The sequence below is a fragment of the Pipistrellus kuhlii genome, unplaced genomic scaffold, assembly GCF_014108245.1.
Source record: "Pipistrellus kuhlii isolate mPipKuh1 unplaced genomic scaffold, mPipKuh1.p scaffold_m20_p_16, whole genome shotgun sequence".
In the NCBI taxonomy this organism is placed as follows: domain Eukaryota; kingdom Metazoa; phylum Chordata; class Mammalia; order Chiroptera; family Vespertilionidae; genus Pipistrellus; species Pipistrellus kuhlii.
Genome location: NW_023425471.1, coordinates 9,948,596 through 9,963,324, shown reverse-complemented (window position 1 = coordinate 9,963,324; position 14,729 = coordinate 9,948,596). Strand labels below are relative to the sequence as shown.

At 38.3% G+C, this 14,729-nt stretch overlaps 1 protein-coding gene across 2 annotated transcripts in view; it reads right to left on the bottom strand.

Annotated features, from left to right (window-relative positions):
• The window catches only part of PDK3 (pyruvate dehydrogenase kinase 3), a 61,664-nt gene that overhangs the window by 28,844 nt on the left and 18,091 nt on the right, over positions 1–14,729 (bottom strand). For both annotated transcript variants that reach the window (XM_036439664.2, XM_036439665.2), the window contains exons 2-4: positions 12,112–12,253; positions 8,376–8,447; positions 1,473–1,657 (exon numbers count right to left, since the gene is read on the bottom strand). In XM_036439664.2, coding sequence (XP_036295557.1) covers positions 1,473–1,657; positions 8,376–8,447; positions 12,112–12,253 — 399 coding nt within the window. The remainder of the gene's footprint in view (positions 1–1,472; positions 1,658–8,375; positions 8,448–12,111; positions 12,254–14,729) is intronic.

The following is a 14,729-nucleotide window of genomic DNA, read 5'->3' as shown; positions in this document are numbered from 1 at the left end:
ATTAACGATTCTCTCTCATCACTGATGTTTCTCTATCTCTCTCTCTCCCTTCCTCAATGAAATCAATAAAAATATATATTAAAAATAAATAAAAACATGTGCATATATATACAAACACAGACTTAGGTCAGAAAGACATAATTACCTAAGTAGTTTAGTTAAATAGTATATAGGTTCTTTTTTTCCTTCAAGTCTCCTATAAATTGTCATTTTTTTAAAATAATTACCTTTATTGTCATATCATCAAAGTGATATGCTTTGATTATTATTGTAAAGAGTTATATGCTTTACTTGTAACTAACATGATTTTTTTCAATTACAGTTGACATTCAATGTTATATTGGTTTCAGGTACACAGCATACATTTCTATTTTTAAAAGCTATACATTTAGAACCAACCCATGTTTATTTTTTATGTGCCCAGGCATAAAACAGCTGGCCAACAACACAGGCATTAGCTAGAATGAAATAAGGACTGTGTGCCTGCTTGGCCCCTGATGGATATAAGAGTGACACCATCAATCTAGTGTCTCCTTGCCCGTTGCCAGAGGGTTAACCTTCACGTAATAGTTCTATAACATTCATATATCCAAATAAATAAAATTAGTAAAATAAAGATACACCAGCCATTTTATGGTTCAGTAAAGATGATGATTTAGACTCTATATGTGTGGATGCTTTTTCATAATTGTGAAATCAGCCCAGCCGGCGTGGCTTAATGGTTGAGCATTGACCTATGAACCAGATCATGGTTCGATTCCAAAGCACATGCCCAGGTTGTGGGTTTGGTCCCCAGTGTGGGGCATGCAGGGGGCAGCCAATCAATGATTCTCATCATTGATGTTTCTATCTCTCTTTCCCTCTCCCTTCCTCTCTGAAATCAATAAAGATGTATATTTTTTTAATTATGAAATCAGGCAAAGAGACAATGCTATAAATAAGCCCCCAATTTTTTTTTTGTGGAGAGAATTTTAGTTGCTTTTTTTTTCTTATCTGCTTATCAGCCTGGAGAGTGGACTAAATCTCTCAGGATTATGGTTTGGTAACTCGCTTAGTCTGTTTTCACTGATCACTATGACATAAAAGACCAATTGCTCATATTGTCAACATGCCAATTCAAAATTCCCAGGAACAATGTTTTTTGAAACCAAAAGGGAAGCCATCCAATATCCTGGATAAAATACTAGAACATTCTCTCAGAGACACATAAAAGTGTTTGGAGATTAATACGGCATCATTAAAGCCGGACCTTTGCCCCCATCAGGAATGGGACTGCAAAGGCTTAGCATCAAAAAGCCTTTCAATGACTTATTTGAACAAAGAATACTAATGACTAGCTTTTTAATAGATAGGATTTACTTAGAAAAAACTTAACTAGGAATGAAATTTCTACAGACAAAAATGCAGATCTGTAACATATGGAAGAAATCACTCTGATTACCGTTTCAAGTCTGGACCAAAGCCCAACTTACTGTGCTGGTTAATAAGCATGCGGAAGGAGATGCGGTTGGTATAGAAGCGATCCAGAAAATACTGGATGTTACTGCTAATGAACGGATCGAACCCAAACTTCTCCTTGTATTCAATCACTCCTTGGGCCATTGTAGGAACCACATCATTGTGTCTATTTCTGACTTGAATAAGAACTTGTAGAAAGCTGTGTGGGAGAGAGAAACAAAAGCAGTCAGTCTTTATATCTCATGGTTGATACATAACCTCCCCAGTTCCATCTCCAGACTACTTACCTTCTGGTATTTCTATAGGTAGAGACATCATAATCATTACAGGCACAGTTCCAGTAAAAAAATGCTCAAATACCTTTTTAAGGAATCCACTGACATTTTGGATAAATGATATATATATGACTAATATGCAGTGTTCCCTCAGGAGTTCAACTGGGAGCCTGGGAGTTTGATCGCTCGCTATAATGTGCGCTGACCACCAGGGTGAGGTGTGGAGTGAAGGAAGGCCCCAATCAGCCCTCATCACCAACCAGGCCTAGGAACCCTACCCGTGCAGGAATTTTGTGCACCAGGCCCCTAGTTACATATAACAAAGGTGCTATAAATATTTGCTGAATAAATAAATAATTGCAAAGCATATTATTTCTTCTGACAACTGAGGACAATCCAAAAAATTTTCCAAAGATTTATTATGGAGTTCCAAAGCAAAAGGTTCGGACAGTCGGACACTTAGCATATTAGCCTATTTAATTCAATATGCTAATGAATAAATAATGACAAACTTTTTAAGAGTAAAATTTTGAAATATATTTCTCATAGCAGTAAAATATAGTGATGAAATATAGATACAGACAATTAAAACAAACCTATTTAAGTATTGTGGTATATTATTGTAAAGATGCAGAGGGGAAATGTATTATGGATCATAAATAACTAAGAAGAGAAAGACAAGTCAATGAAACCAAATAAAAAGCTTGGAACTAGGACGAAGAGTATATGAGTGAGTATATGTGTTAAAAGTTAAGCATATCGATTGCAAATCAGCAGGGAAACAATCAAATTACTTGGGACAGCTGGTTAATAATTTAGTCACAACCCAATTTCGCGCCTTAAGCCAAACAGTGGGTTAAGAGATTTAAATTCAAGAGGGCAAAATCACATAAGAGATAAAAGAAAATCAGGTGAGAAAGTATGTAACCTTGGAGTAAGGAAGGCTGTTCTAAATTTAATACCAAGGGCAGAAACCAGGAAGAAAATTATACGACTAGGTAGAATTTCAGCAATTCTATCAAAAAACAAGGAAAACTGGGAAAAGTCTATTTGCAAGAGTTACTATCCTTAATTAAAAAAAAAAAAAATGAGTCCCCTAAAGGAAAACTAGGCAAGTAATCTGGTTATCAAAGGGGAATTACCAGAGGAAACACAAATGCTTGCTCCCCGCATGTGCCCAACCAGGCCCAAGGATTGAGCCTCAAACAAGGTATGTGCCCTTGACCAGAATCAAACCAGGGACCCTTCAGTCCTCAGGACTATGCTCTATCTACTGAGCCACACTGTCTAGAGCCATAATGCTCTGTGTCTCAACTTATCTGAAGGGAAGAGACTTGCCTTCATGGTTCAGTTCTCAGCTACTTCCCTAATCTTCCAGGGCTCTTCTAAGCTTATCTATATATGTAAACGGCTAATATGACTGTCTCACAGGTCACTATGACGCACACTGACCACCAGGGGGCAGATGCTGAACGCAGGAGCCACAGAGCTGCAGTGACTTGGCAGCTGCGGTTCTCAGTGACACACCCAAAACCAGAGAGGAGGGCCCGATTCCTCGCAGGGCTGCGCAATCCCACCTTTGGCCATTAGTTATGTTGTTGCTGGGGCACTACTGGCCCTGGCCCTGGTTTACTGCACACTTGCATTTGCGCTCCACACCCTGTAAAACAGCAACTTTGCAGAGTGCCCTTCGCACTCTGGGACCCCGTGGGGGATGTCGGAGAGTGGTTTCGGCCTGATCCTCACAGGCCAGGCTGAGGGACCCCACCTGCCAGAGGGACCCCACTCATTCTGCAGACACCAGGGAGGGACTCTGGAAGTGGCTCCAGGAAATGTCGGGTCCATCTCGCCCAGTCCTGCCCCACCAGACACTTTCTAGTTAATTTCTTTTCAATGTGCATGAATCCATGCACTGGATCACGTAGTCATTACATAAGTGTGCTTGTCCTCTAAACTACTTTTACTCTACTTAAATGACTTCCCTGCTCATGACTCCTATATAACTTCTCACTGAACACAAAAGGCTATTATGAGTAACATGACTCACCTTCACTCCTTTCTTCACTATGGGCCCCAGGCTTCAAAAATCCCAAATATCCCAATATCCTAACTAGTTGCGTGCACCTAGACAAGTCTCCGAAGCTCGCTGAGTGGGAGCTATCATTACCAAGATCTTGTACACACTGGATCCAGCACTTGGCAGTTTACAACGCAGGCTCATGACCATAAATCACATCAGACTGACAACCTGTTGCAGAAACTGAGACAGGACTCTGGGAACCACACAGCAAAAAAACTGAATATCACGTACTTCCATAAATCTGTGTCCTAAAATTCAAAGCTAGAAAGAGGCCAGTCCTAATTTTTAAGATATCAGCCACGCAAACTGTTACTTGCTAATGACTTCTGAGAAAACAAAGCTTCTGGGTTGGATTCATTTAATTTCAAAACCTTAAATGACAGCAAGAGTTGATAGTAATGCCCAACTGGCATGGTTCAGTGGTTGAGTATGAACCAGGAGGTCATGGTTCAATTCCCAGTCAGGGCACATGCCTAGGCTGCGGGCTCAATTCCCAGTGGGGGCATACAAAAGACAGCTAATCAATGATTCTTTCTCATCATCGATGTTTCTATCTCTCTCCCCCTCTCCTTTCCTCTCTGAAACCAATACAAAAATATTTTTTAAAAACAAGTTGATAGTAAGGAAAACACTGCATCTGGGATTCTAACTTTCCTTCCACGTTTCACAGATTCATTGCACAAACAACTAGCCAAGTATAAAACAAGTCAATATTTTCCCCTTTATATTCAATATTTTAATTTACAACTAAACTTGACCTCGCTACTCATGGTTTGACCCAGCAGTGCTGGCAGTATGGTACATAGACAAGAATAATGTCCTACGGAAAAGGAAATGTGATTTCCAGATCCAGCTCTACTACTCACTAATGTCATGATCTTGGGTAAGTCAACTCACACCTTGACCTCAGTTTCCCTATCTGTGAATTGATAGGACTGGGTCAAATGCCTGGCGCTGAGGTCTTATATAACGTGTAGTTTCTCTAGTTCTTTTAATGGAACACCTATATGTAAAGTTCTCAGTCTCACAATTTCTATTCAGAAATTTCTTAGCACAACAGGCCTGCCATATGCATTCACTCGTGTGTTTATGAAACAGGAAGAAAGTAATGTGTAAAGGATACTTCATTTTTCTTGAGAGAAAGAGCCACACTCAGAGCTAGGGTTTGTGTTTTCTGGTTGAATGAACATGAAACACAGAAATATTTCCCATCAGCATGAGAAGTTAGTGGTCTTCATGCATAACAGCAGCAATAGAATCAAAGTTGTCAAATCAAAAGCACACACTATCTTCTATTTCTCCAAAATAAAACCATTTTTTGTTTTTTTCTGCGTTCAAATGTAATAACACATTGAACATTTTTTAAACACTGAAAAGATTGTGTAATAGCTTATTGGTACAGTGGAAGAAATGGGCATTGAGCAAATCAAGTACCCGGGAGAGCTCTCGCCAATCAATCAGAAGGCAACAGAGAAAAATATATAAAGGACTTCCTGTTCTTATGCTGAATAAAAGGAGCAAGAGGGGCATCCTTGTCTTGGTCCTGATCTCAGAAGAAAAGATTTCAGCTTTTCACTGGTCTTTCCTCAAGTGGCTAAATAGATGAACAAGGAAGAACAAGCAAGAGTAGCAGATTTAGAAGACTATAAGATAGATTTGTAAAGAATAGTCAGCTGCCAAAGTACTGGTGGATCCAGGGGTGTGGATGACAGAGGTTACACTGTCATATGTAAAAATAGTTTTGCAAAGGATAATTCAAGCATTAGTATACGTTTCAGTGTCACACACAAAGTTTTTAATGCTTTTAGTGAATAATTTCTAACATCTCCTTTGCATCACACACTATTAAACCTCTTAATCTATATGTAATAGAGCAGACTACAATTCGTGATTATAATTCATCAAGCAAAACTTTGAACTGTCTGTGGTGCTTAATTATAACCAGGAAGTAGTAATTTTAATGTAAAACAGATTTCAAATGAATGATGCAATTAATATCTTAAGTAAATGTCTTTGTAAAATGTCACCAACTCAGATGTAAGGTAACAACATACAAGGTGTCCAAAACAGGCACACACACTTTAACAGCTGAGAGCTCAATTGATGTTGCTTTTTTTCAGCCAAACTAAGTTTTGAACGAAGGAAATTCATCCTAAATGCCACTGGAAGTTTGGAAATGCAGTTGAAGTACAAACATTGTCTTTATAATTATTCAAAGTGTGTATACATTTTTGAGTGTACCCCCCCAAAAAAACATATATATATATATATATACACACACACACACACACACACACACACACCGTTTCCCCGAAAATAAGACAGTGTCTTATATTAATTTTTGCTCCCAAAGATGCGCTAGGTCTTATTTTCAGGGGATGTCTTATTTTTCCATGAAGAAGAATACGGTACACATTTACTGTTAAATGAAAATAAAGGAAATTTATTACCTGTATACGGTACGGTAGTTGTCAACACAAACCAGACAAACTGTGAACCCTACAGTATCAAGAATTTACTCATTTATTCAATGACAATCATGTCATCATCTTCTGGAACATCATCATAACAATCCAATTCCTGAATTTCCTGGTGAATTTCTTGTGACTCCATTTCTTTCAGAATCAGTGGACCAAATCTCTCATGTTTAGCCTGGGGGGGGCCTTATTTTCGGGGGGATGCCTTATATTTCACTCAGAAGGAAACCTGTAAGTAGGTCTTATTTTTGGAGGATGTCTTATTTTCGGGGAAACACGGTGTGTGTGTGTGTGTGTGTGTGTGTGTGTGTGTGTGTGTCTATATGTATATAGACACACACACACACACACACACACTTTAACAGCTGATAACTCAATTTTCACTCCATTTCAGGTTTAACTGATTTGATATAGTGGGTGAAGCCAGACTAAGCTTTGAAGAAAGAAAACTTATCCACTGGACTTTTTTATGGGGATACAAAAAGATAAAAGTTTAAGGTACAAAACTGGCAAGACTTGACTAATTAAAGGTGCACAAATACCAAACAACATGATTTTTGACGTTTGCTATTCCATTGCTTTACATTATCAGCAGTGCCTGGACAGAACGGTCATCAGTTTGAAAAAAGGCATTGACAAAAAAATTTATTCATTTCTGTAGATTCTTTAAAATTTTGAAAATGAACTGTATGTTAATAAATATAAACTTTATAATCATCCAAATTGTGTATACATTGCTAGGAGACACTCTATATAATGCAAGAACTTCATCAGTGGCCAGGATTACTAATTTTAAATAGACTACATGAAGATTTTAAGATGTGTCATCATATAATGAGAAAAAATGTTATCACTGTCACAAGTAGCCTAGTTAACTGTATTTAATATTGCATCTGGACTGTTTTAAGCTATAAAAGTAAAGAATTTATAAGTCTTAATAAATAAATATTTTTTAAAAATACTGTAGCCCTAGCTGGTTTGGCTCAGTGGATAGAGTGGACTGAAGAGTCCTGGGTTCAATTCCAGTCAAGGGCATATGCCCCACTTGTGGGCTCAAGCCAGTAAATCATTCTCATCATTGATGTTTCCATATCTATCTCTCTCTCTCTCTCTCTCTCTCTCTCTCTCTCTCTCTCTCTCCCTTCCTCTCTGAAATTAATAAAAATATAAATTTTTAAAAATACTGTAAAGGACTGAGTAGATAGATTCATACATATAAAGAGAGCACTGCATTCTTAAAATGACCACTAGGTGGAACATTTACTGCAACATTAGAGTGAGGCCCGTACCAGTTCCCCATAAGCACAAAAGTATTAAGAATTAGATCATGTCATGTTAAGGAAAATAAGTCAGATGGAAGGTGTCAAGTACCATATGCTTTCACTCATATGTAGGATATAAAACTGAAAGCAACAAATGAACAAACAAATAAAAAAACTCCTAGACATAGACAACAGTATGGTGGTTGCCAGAAAGAAATGGGGTTGTGGGAGAGGTAGTAATAAAGAGGAGCAAATATACAGTGTGGGTAATGAACACACAATAGAATTTACAGGTGCTGTATTATAGAATCATACACTTGAAGCCTATGTACTTTTATTTAAAACAATGTCAACCCAACAAATTTAATGTAAAAATGTTTTAAAGAATTAGATCATCAACCATAATTGAAGTGTCATTATTCATTTTGTAACTATTATACATTGAACTCAATTTTTAAATTTAAAAAAGGCAAGGTTGAGTCATTACCCATTAAGAACCCTAATGCTTCCATCCAAATTATACTTCTTGGTTCTTACTGACATGAGCTCCATTCACCAAACCACTTTTTACCTAGACCCGTGGTCAGCAAACTGCAGCTCGTGAGCCACATGTGGCTCTTTGGCCCCTTGAGTGTGTCTCTTCCACAAAATACCACTGCCTGGGCGAATCTATTTTGAAGAAGTGGCATTAGAAGAAGTTTAAATTTGGCTCTCAAAAGAAATTTCAATCGCTGTACTATTGATATTTGGCTCTGTTGACTAATGTGTGCCAACCAGTGACCTAGACCTTTTGACTTTTAGATGAGTTTGATACCATACTTACTTATTTAAGACCTTTGGATCCTCAGGGCTCTTATTTTCATACTCCAAAAGTTCAAGGAAGCTCTGCATATACCTGAAAAAAAAGAAGACCTACTGTGTTAGCTGTCTACCCAACACCCATTTCTCCTTTCCCTCTTTTGTAGAGTACCCCAAATTTTCACTCAAGTAACATCCCTTTCCCTCCCCCACGCAGTCCAAGCCAATGGGAAAAGCCAATGCCACGCACAGTTCTTCGTGTGGTCTGACTTTTCTCTGGGCAATTCTATTTCTCTTGTCACTCATTCCTAATTAGGCTGGTAGTCCAGGACTAAGCCTGTTCCTGCGTCACATATCCCTGGACACCAGGATTGGCTCATGAATGGGCATACTGTCTCAATTCAGAACAGTAAAATAAGAAAGACTTAATGGAGGTCTCTGGGAGAGAAATCAACTTGCTCTGCTGTTGTAGTTTGCTGTGTGGATGTGAAGCCTGAGACTGTTGCAGCTATTCTGTCACCAGGAGGAAATCCAGCCTGAAAGTGAAGCCAACTCCATGGAAAGTAGGACCTTGCGAAGCTCAAGAAATCTCTGAATCAAAGCAACACCAAAAGCTCATCCTATGGCTGGATCTTATAGTGACAAACAAGCTAATGAATTGTTTCAGCCAGGTTTACTGGATTTCTTACAAACATAACCTAACTGACACACCAAATCTAGAGTTTAATTAGACAAAAAAGTGCACATAAATTGTAAGAAGCACATGTGTGACACTGAATTATGTGCTAAGAACTTAGAAACCAGAAATAATGAAGGTTCCTTCTCAGAGTTAAACACTCAGAAACAGCTTCAGGATTAAAAATAGCTCCTCCCTATCTGCCTGGCCAGAGTGGCTCAGTAGTTGAGCATTAAACTATGAACCAGGAGGTCACAGTTTGGTTCCCGGTCAGAGCACATACCCAGGTTGTGGGCTTGATCCCCAGTGGGAGGTGTGCAGGAGGCAGCCAATCGATGATTCTCTCTCGTCATTGATGTTTCTAGATTTCTCTCCCTCTCCCTTCTTCTCTGAAATAAATAAAAATCTTTATTTTTAAAAGACTAATTCCTTACCTTAATCAAGGCCAGTGTAAGAAATAATATGTCTAACATAAGGATCTAGAGAATACAGAAAAGTGGGACCCAGGGAGGCACTTGACTGTAGCAGCTATATTCACGCAGGACCTGCTGGATCCAGTGGGAATGCAGAGATTTCAATTACTCGGAAGTGTATGATCTCTGCTTTGGATCTTAACATGTCCTGAAAGAATTATCTCTTATTCTAATTATGTCTAACAATTAATGACACTAATCCTACAAGCAGCTCTGATACAGGATGAAGCTATTTAAGCAACTAAAAGTGACCATTAAGCACATAAATAGATAGGAATTACATTTTACTAATCAGCCTCACTTGACCTTTGTAACAATGCATAATATATGTTCATCTCTGGGGATATTTTTTAAGTCTCTGGGCAGAGAAAGCTATGGATTAGACAGTGCTAAAATCATCAGGTCAAACCACCCTGCAAGGCCACTCTTATGAGGGAAAAGAAATAACAACTAAACACAATGCATGATCCTGCATTGGACTCCTAAATTGGGGGCAGGGTATTCTATTAAAAAAGAACACTATTAGGATAATTGATGAAATAAGAACAAGTTCTACATATTAGAAAAACATTACCGGATCATTGCTAAATCCCCAAATTTAACATGATGTGGTTTTTCGAAGAGTTGTTCTAAGTATGATAGATATCTATTAAACTATTTAGGGGTAAAAGGGGCATGATGTCTAGCACTAATGCAATGTTTCAGGAAAAAAATAACATGTGCATGTATTATATATGTGTGTGTTATGCCATACACACACACACACACACACACACACACACACACAGAGATATATATACACATTTATGTACAGAGAAAGTTTATGAATGAGAATGGTAGAACAAATGTCAAATGTTAGCAATTAGAAAATCTGAGTAAAGGTTTGTAACTGGAATTCTTGCTACTAGTCTTGCAAACCCTTCTGTTAAGTAGGAAATTATTTCAAAATTGAATGTTTAAGAAAAGGAGGAAATGATGTGTTTGTGTTTGGAACAGCTATGGAAAAGGAATGGTGATGAGACACAGAGTTGGCAGTGATTTTAGTCTATACTTTGCCAGCAATTCACTTTGAAACTCCTGAATTACCTTTTAAATAAGTGATAGTAAATATTTGACTGTCATTGCCACCAAGACCTGGGGACTTGAAAGTCATCTAGCTGTCCTAGAACCCCCACCCACAGCAGCCCCAATAGTGCTTATATACTTGCTTTTGGAAATCTTTAATGATGGCCTTGAGCAATAAGGAAGTCTCATGCAAACCTGCTGCTCCTTCTGAAATAAGCTATGCATTTAGGGTAGAAAGCGACTGACTATGAAATCAAAGCCATGGTCACCATCTCTCCTGGGTTCCAGGGCCCCTGTGCTTCCCACGGGCAGGAGCTGCTGTGTCTGGAACAGGGACTGGACACTGGATCTCCTAGACCTCCCAATAGTGTTTCTCAGATAATTCATTCTCAGCCCTAAGAATGTATTACAATTAATACAGGGAGGGCCAAAGTAGGTTGACAGTTGTGAGTACGTGAAGCACAGAGTTTATTCTTGTATTATTCTTTATTTTGTATTGTATTATTTTCCATAGGAACTGTAAACCTACTTTTTGCTCACTCCTATATCATTGAGGAATGACTATTGAATGGCCATTCTCTTTCAGTAGCCTGGCCTCTACTGACCCTCTCAATGCAAGTTATTTAATAGTCCCATTCTCCTTGGATCTGTCCACATCATTCCCTTCCCCTAAAGTGCTCTCCCTGTCCCTGTCATTTCAAGCCCCCCATCAAGGGGCAGTACAAAACCACTGGTCCCGCAGCACCTCCCCTGTCCCTGCTTGAGAGCACTTTTTGCACCTGGACCCCCCTTCTCCCCCAGCTTTCTCTAGTGGCTTCTACCTCGCTTTTATAATTGAGAGGCCTGCCTATGCTTCTCAAATCTATGCAAATCCCTTTCTAAAAATGTACCCGCTCTCCTACATCCTACCACTCACCAACCTCACCCTGCCGACCTAGTCAGGTGTTGACTCGCAAATTCAACTTCCTCAATTCAATAACACATGCTTTAAGCTCAGTGCTGTATCTGATGGAGCTTTGAGCAATACTTGTTAAAATTTTATATACTATTCACAGAGCAAATGCAGCATAGCAAGTAGGGATATTTTTCCAATCCAAGGTCCCTTTAAATGACTTCATGTTTTCTAAAAGAAGTACTGTCTTCAAGGAACTTCTTTAAAAGGGAAACAATAAGAGCAAGGCTGAGACTTGATGGGAGCAATATCCGCCATCTAGAGGATTGCAGACTCTCGTACATTGGTAATTGCATTGCTATTCCTCTCTACTTTTCTGTACTCTCCCATTTTTTAAATAAGCCACCACATTTATAAGCGGAAAAACAAAATCTGAAAGGTCAAGAAAGTGTCTTGTACAGTTTAAAAGCATTTTCATTAAGGCGATTTTAAACTGTCAGTTAAAAAAAGAAATCCTAATTGCCTGGAAAACCCGGCTATCCTGAGTGACTCACTCCTACACGGGCACTGCGTGCACTTTTAGGGAGAATGGTCCCAATGCCAAATGCTCAGAGCATCCTGGGAAGACCCATTTGAAGGCACGTTATTTACTTACCAACTCTGGACCAATCCCACTGAAGGGCGGTTAAGCAAATTATCCGGCAGAAGATTAACTTCTCTCATGGTGTTAGCCAGACGCACCGGAAGCTCCTTCCGTAGAAACATGTATGACGTTTTTTCACACGCATTGTCTCTCCCTATTCAGAGACGAAAAAATTTTCATGACTTACAATCTAATAGATGGAATAAATGTTGCCATGGTAGCAGTTATTGATCAGGAAGAGAAAATTAAGTAATCCTGCAACCTCTAAGTTAAATTTTTACCCTCTGAAATAACAAATTGAAGAAAATAATTTAATAAGCATAGCAAAAGAACATTTATTCCAAGAGGCCACCTTGAAAGCAATTTTTCTCCTTAACACAAATCTGCCTCTAGTGTTACCAGTGGTGATCTAAAAGATACCTGGGTCCTAGCCAGTTTGGTTCAGTGGACAGAGTGTCAGCCTGTGGACTGAAGGGTCCTGGGTCTGATTCTGGTCAAGGGCACGTACCTGGGTTGCAGGCTTGAGCCCCAGCTCTGGTCAGGGTGCGTGCAGAAGGCAACCAATGGATGTGTCTCTCTCACATCGATGTTTCTCTCAGTCTCTCCCCCTTCCTTCTACTCCCTCTAAAACATCAATGAGAAAATATCCTCAGGTGAGAATTAACAAAAAAAAGTGACCTGGGGTATAATCTGGATTTGTTTTCAAATAAACACTGTGGGAAAACTGCCAAGTACAAAAGAAAGAGAATATATAAATCGACTCCTGTTCAGAGGCATTTCCAGAAGGCAACAGATCCATTCATTCCACAAATATTCACCCACTATATACTGAGATTTTCTTCAAATGTGTTTTTTTCAGGGAATCTGCCACTCAGGGAAACAGCCACAGACCCCACGGCACCAATTAAAGTGCCTCAATATTGGTAGCTTCTCAATGATTTATTGGAGAATAATACTTTCAGAAGTTCGTAGTTTTAAAAAACGAGTACCTGAAAAATCTCTAGTTTTGCCTCCTACATTCTAATTTAGCTTTCAAGACAATTTCTTTGTACTCAGATACCATAATTATACATCAGCTTAAATGAGGAATACATCTTTTATACTTAGTTAATTAATGAACCTAAAAATAAATATGAAGTGCCTGATTTCTTTAAAACCTTTCTGTGGTTTTCCTCATATAAGTTAAAGTATTTTATCCTGTGTATTAATGCTGGATACTTAGTTTAAATCAAAGGGTTCCAAAAACTTTTTAAAGTAAACTTACAAAAAAAAAGTCCTTCTGGTTTTAAATGAATGTCCTCTCAAAAGGGTTCTGTTTTTATACGTCTTCTGGCATACTATTTTCCAGTTCTTCTTTCCAGTTATTTGACTTCACTTTTTCCCCACTTCTGTGGCTTTTCTACATTCCTTCATTTTGATTTTCTATTTTTATTCTGCACTTCTCTATTCTATGTTATTTAAATTTACCAATTAAATTATTCCCTAGCATCAGTTCAAAAGATGACAGAGGAGTGCGTGAAGGACATGGAAAATTCTGCCTCTAGCGAACACAAATTAGTCATTGGCTTTAACACACATTTATTTCTTCAGTTCTTCTTCCTCATTTGATGAGCCTTTCATTCTGTCCAGCTTTCTGCTTGTTTTTCCCACTTTGCCCTTCCATTGAAAAGCTGGAGTCGATGTCTACATTTGCAGAAGGTATTATTGGCCTTGCCAAGAAAGATCCCAAATAGCTTTCCATTCACCAAGAGAATGAATTAGACATAAAAACACAAATGACTTTCGATTTAATGCAGGGAGCCCTCTCAGAGATGGTCGCCATAAGAAAGGAGCATTTGACTAGCCTTCTGAGAGCAAGAGTAATATCAATAGTTCAGACTTATTTTTTTATCCCTGGTTTCCAGAGTGACCTGTATTTCTGGTGAATCTTTAATATTCTTTTCGACTAATTTGCAGGAAGAAAAAAAAAAGCCCAGTTATTTCTTCAGTTAATGAAGTGACCTTTTATCTTATAGTTAGAGCTGACAAACCTCATAGCCACATGTAGAATCTCCTGTCTGGATTACTTAAAGGCTATCTTTGTCCTTTAATACTTGGTGGGGGTAGTTTGGGAAAAGTAGTAATGGAATGAGGGAATGGAAAAGGAGAGCAACAAATGAAAAAATTATTAGCAAGGCACCAAAACCCAACAGAATGATCAGCTCATTCAAATAATGTTGCTTTTTCTAAATACTGTCAATGTATTTTTGCCATTAACCATCTTAAAATGGATAAATTAACCGAGAAAAATAGAATTTTCAGGGAAGCTCTTTGATTTTTCTCCAGCTGTAAAATTTCAATCTTTTGAAAACATTGCATTTTGGAACTGTAAGTAGTTAATTCTTGGACTTGCCAAGGCTAAATAATGATTAATTGAAGAGTCCTTCAGAGAAACTGCCTGAAGTGCGAACAGAGAGCTATCAAATGATTGTGAATACTCTTCAAAAGAATCCTTTTTATTTCATTTATACTTTTAAAATGTTTGCTCCATGTCTAGAAGTACTATTTCACTGCCTGAAAAGTTTAAGTTTTCCTTTGTTTGTGAAAATTTATTCCTGAATATAAAAATAGATGAAAATAGGTAGCAGATC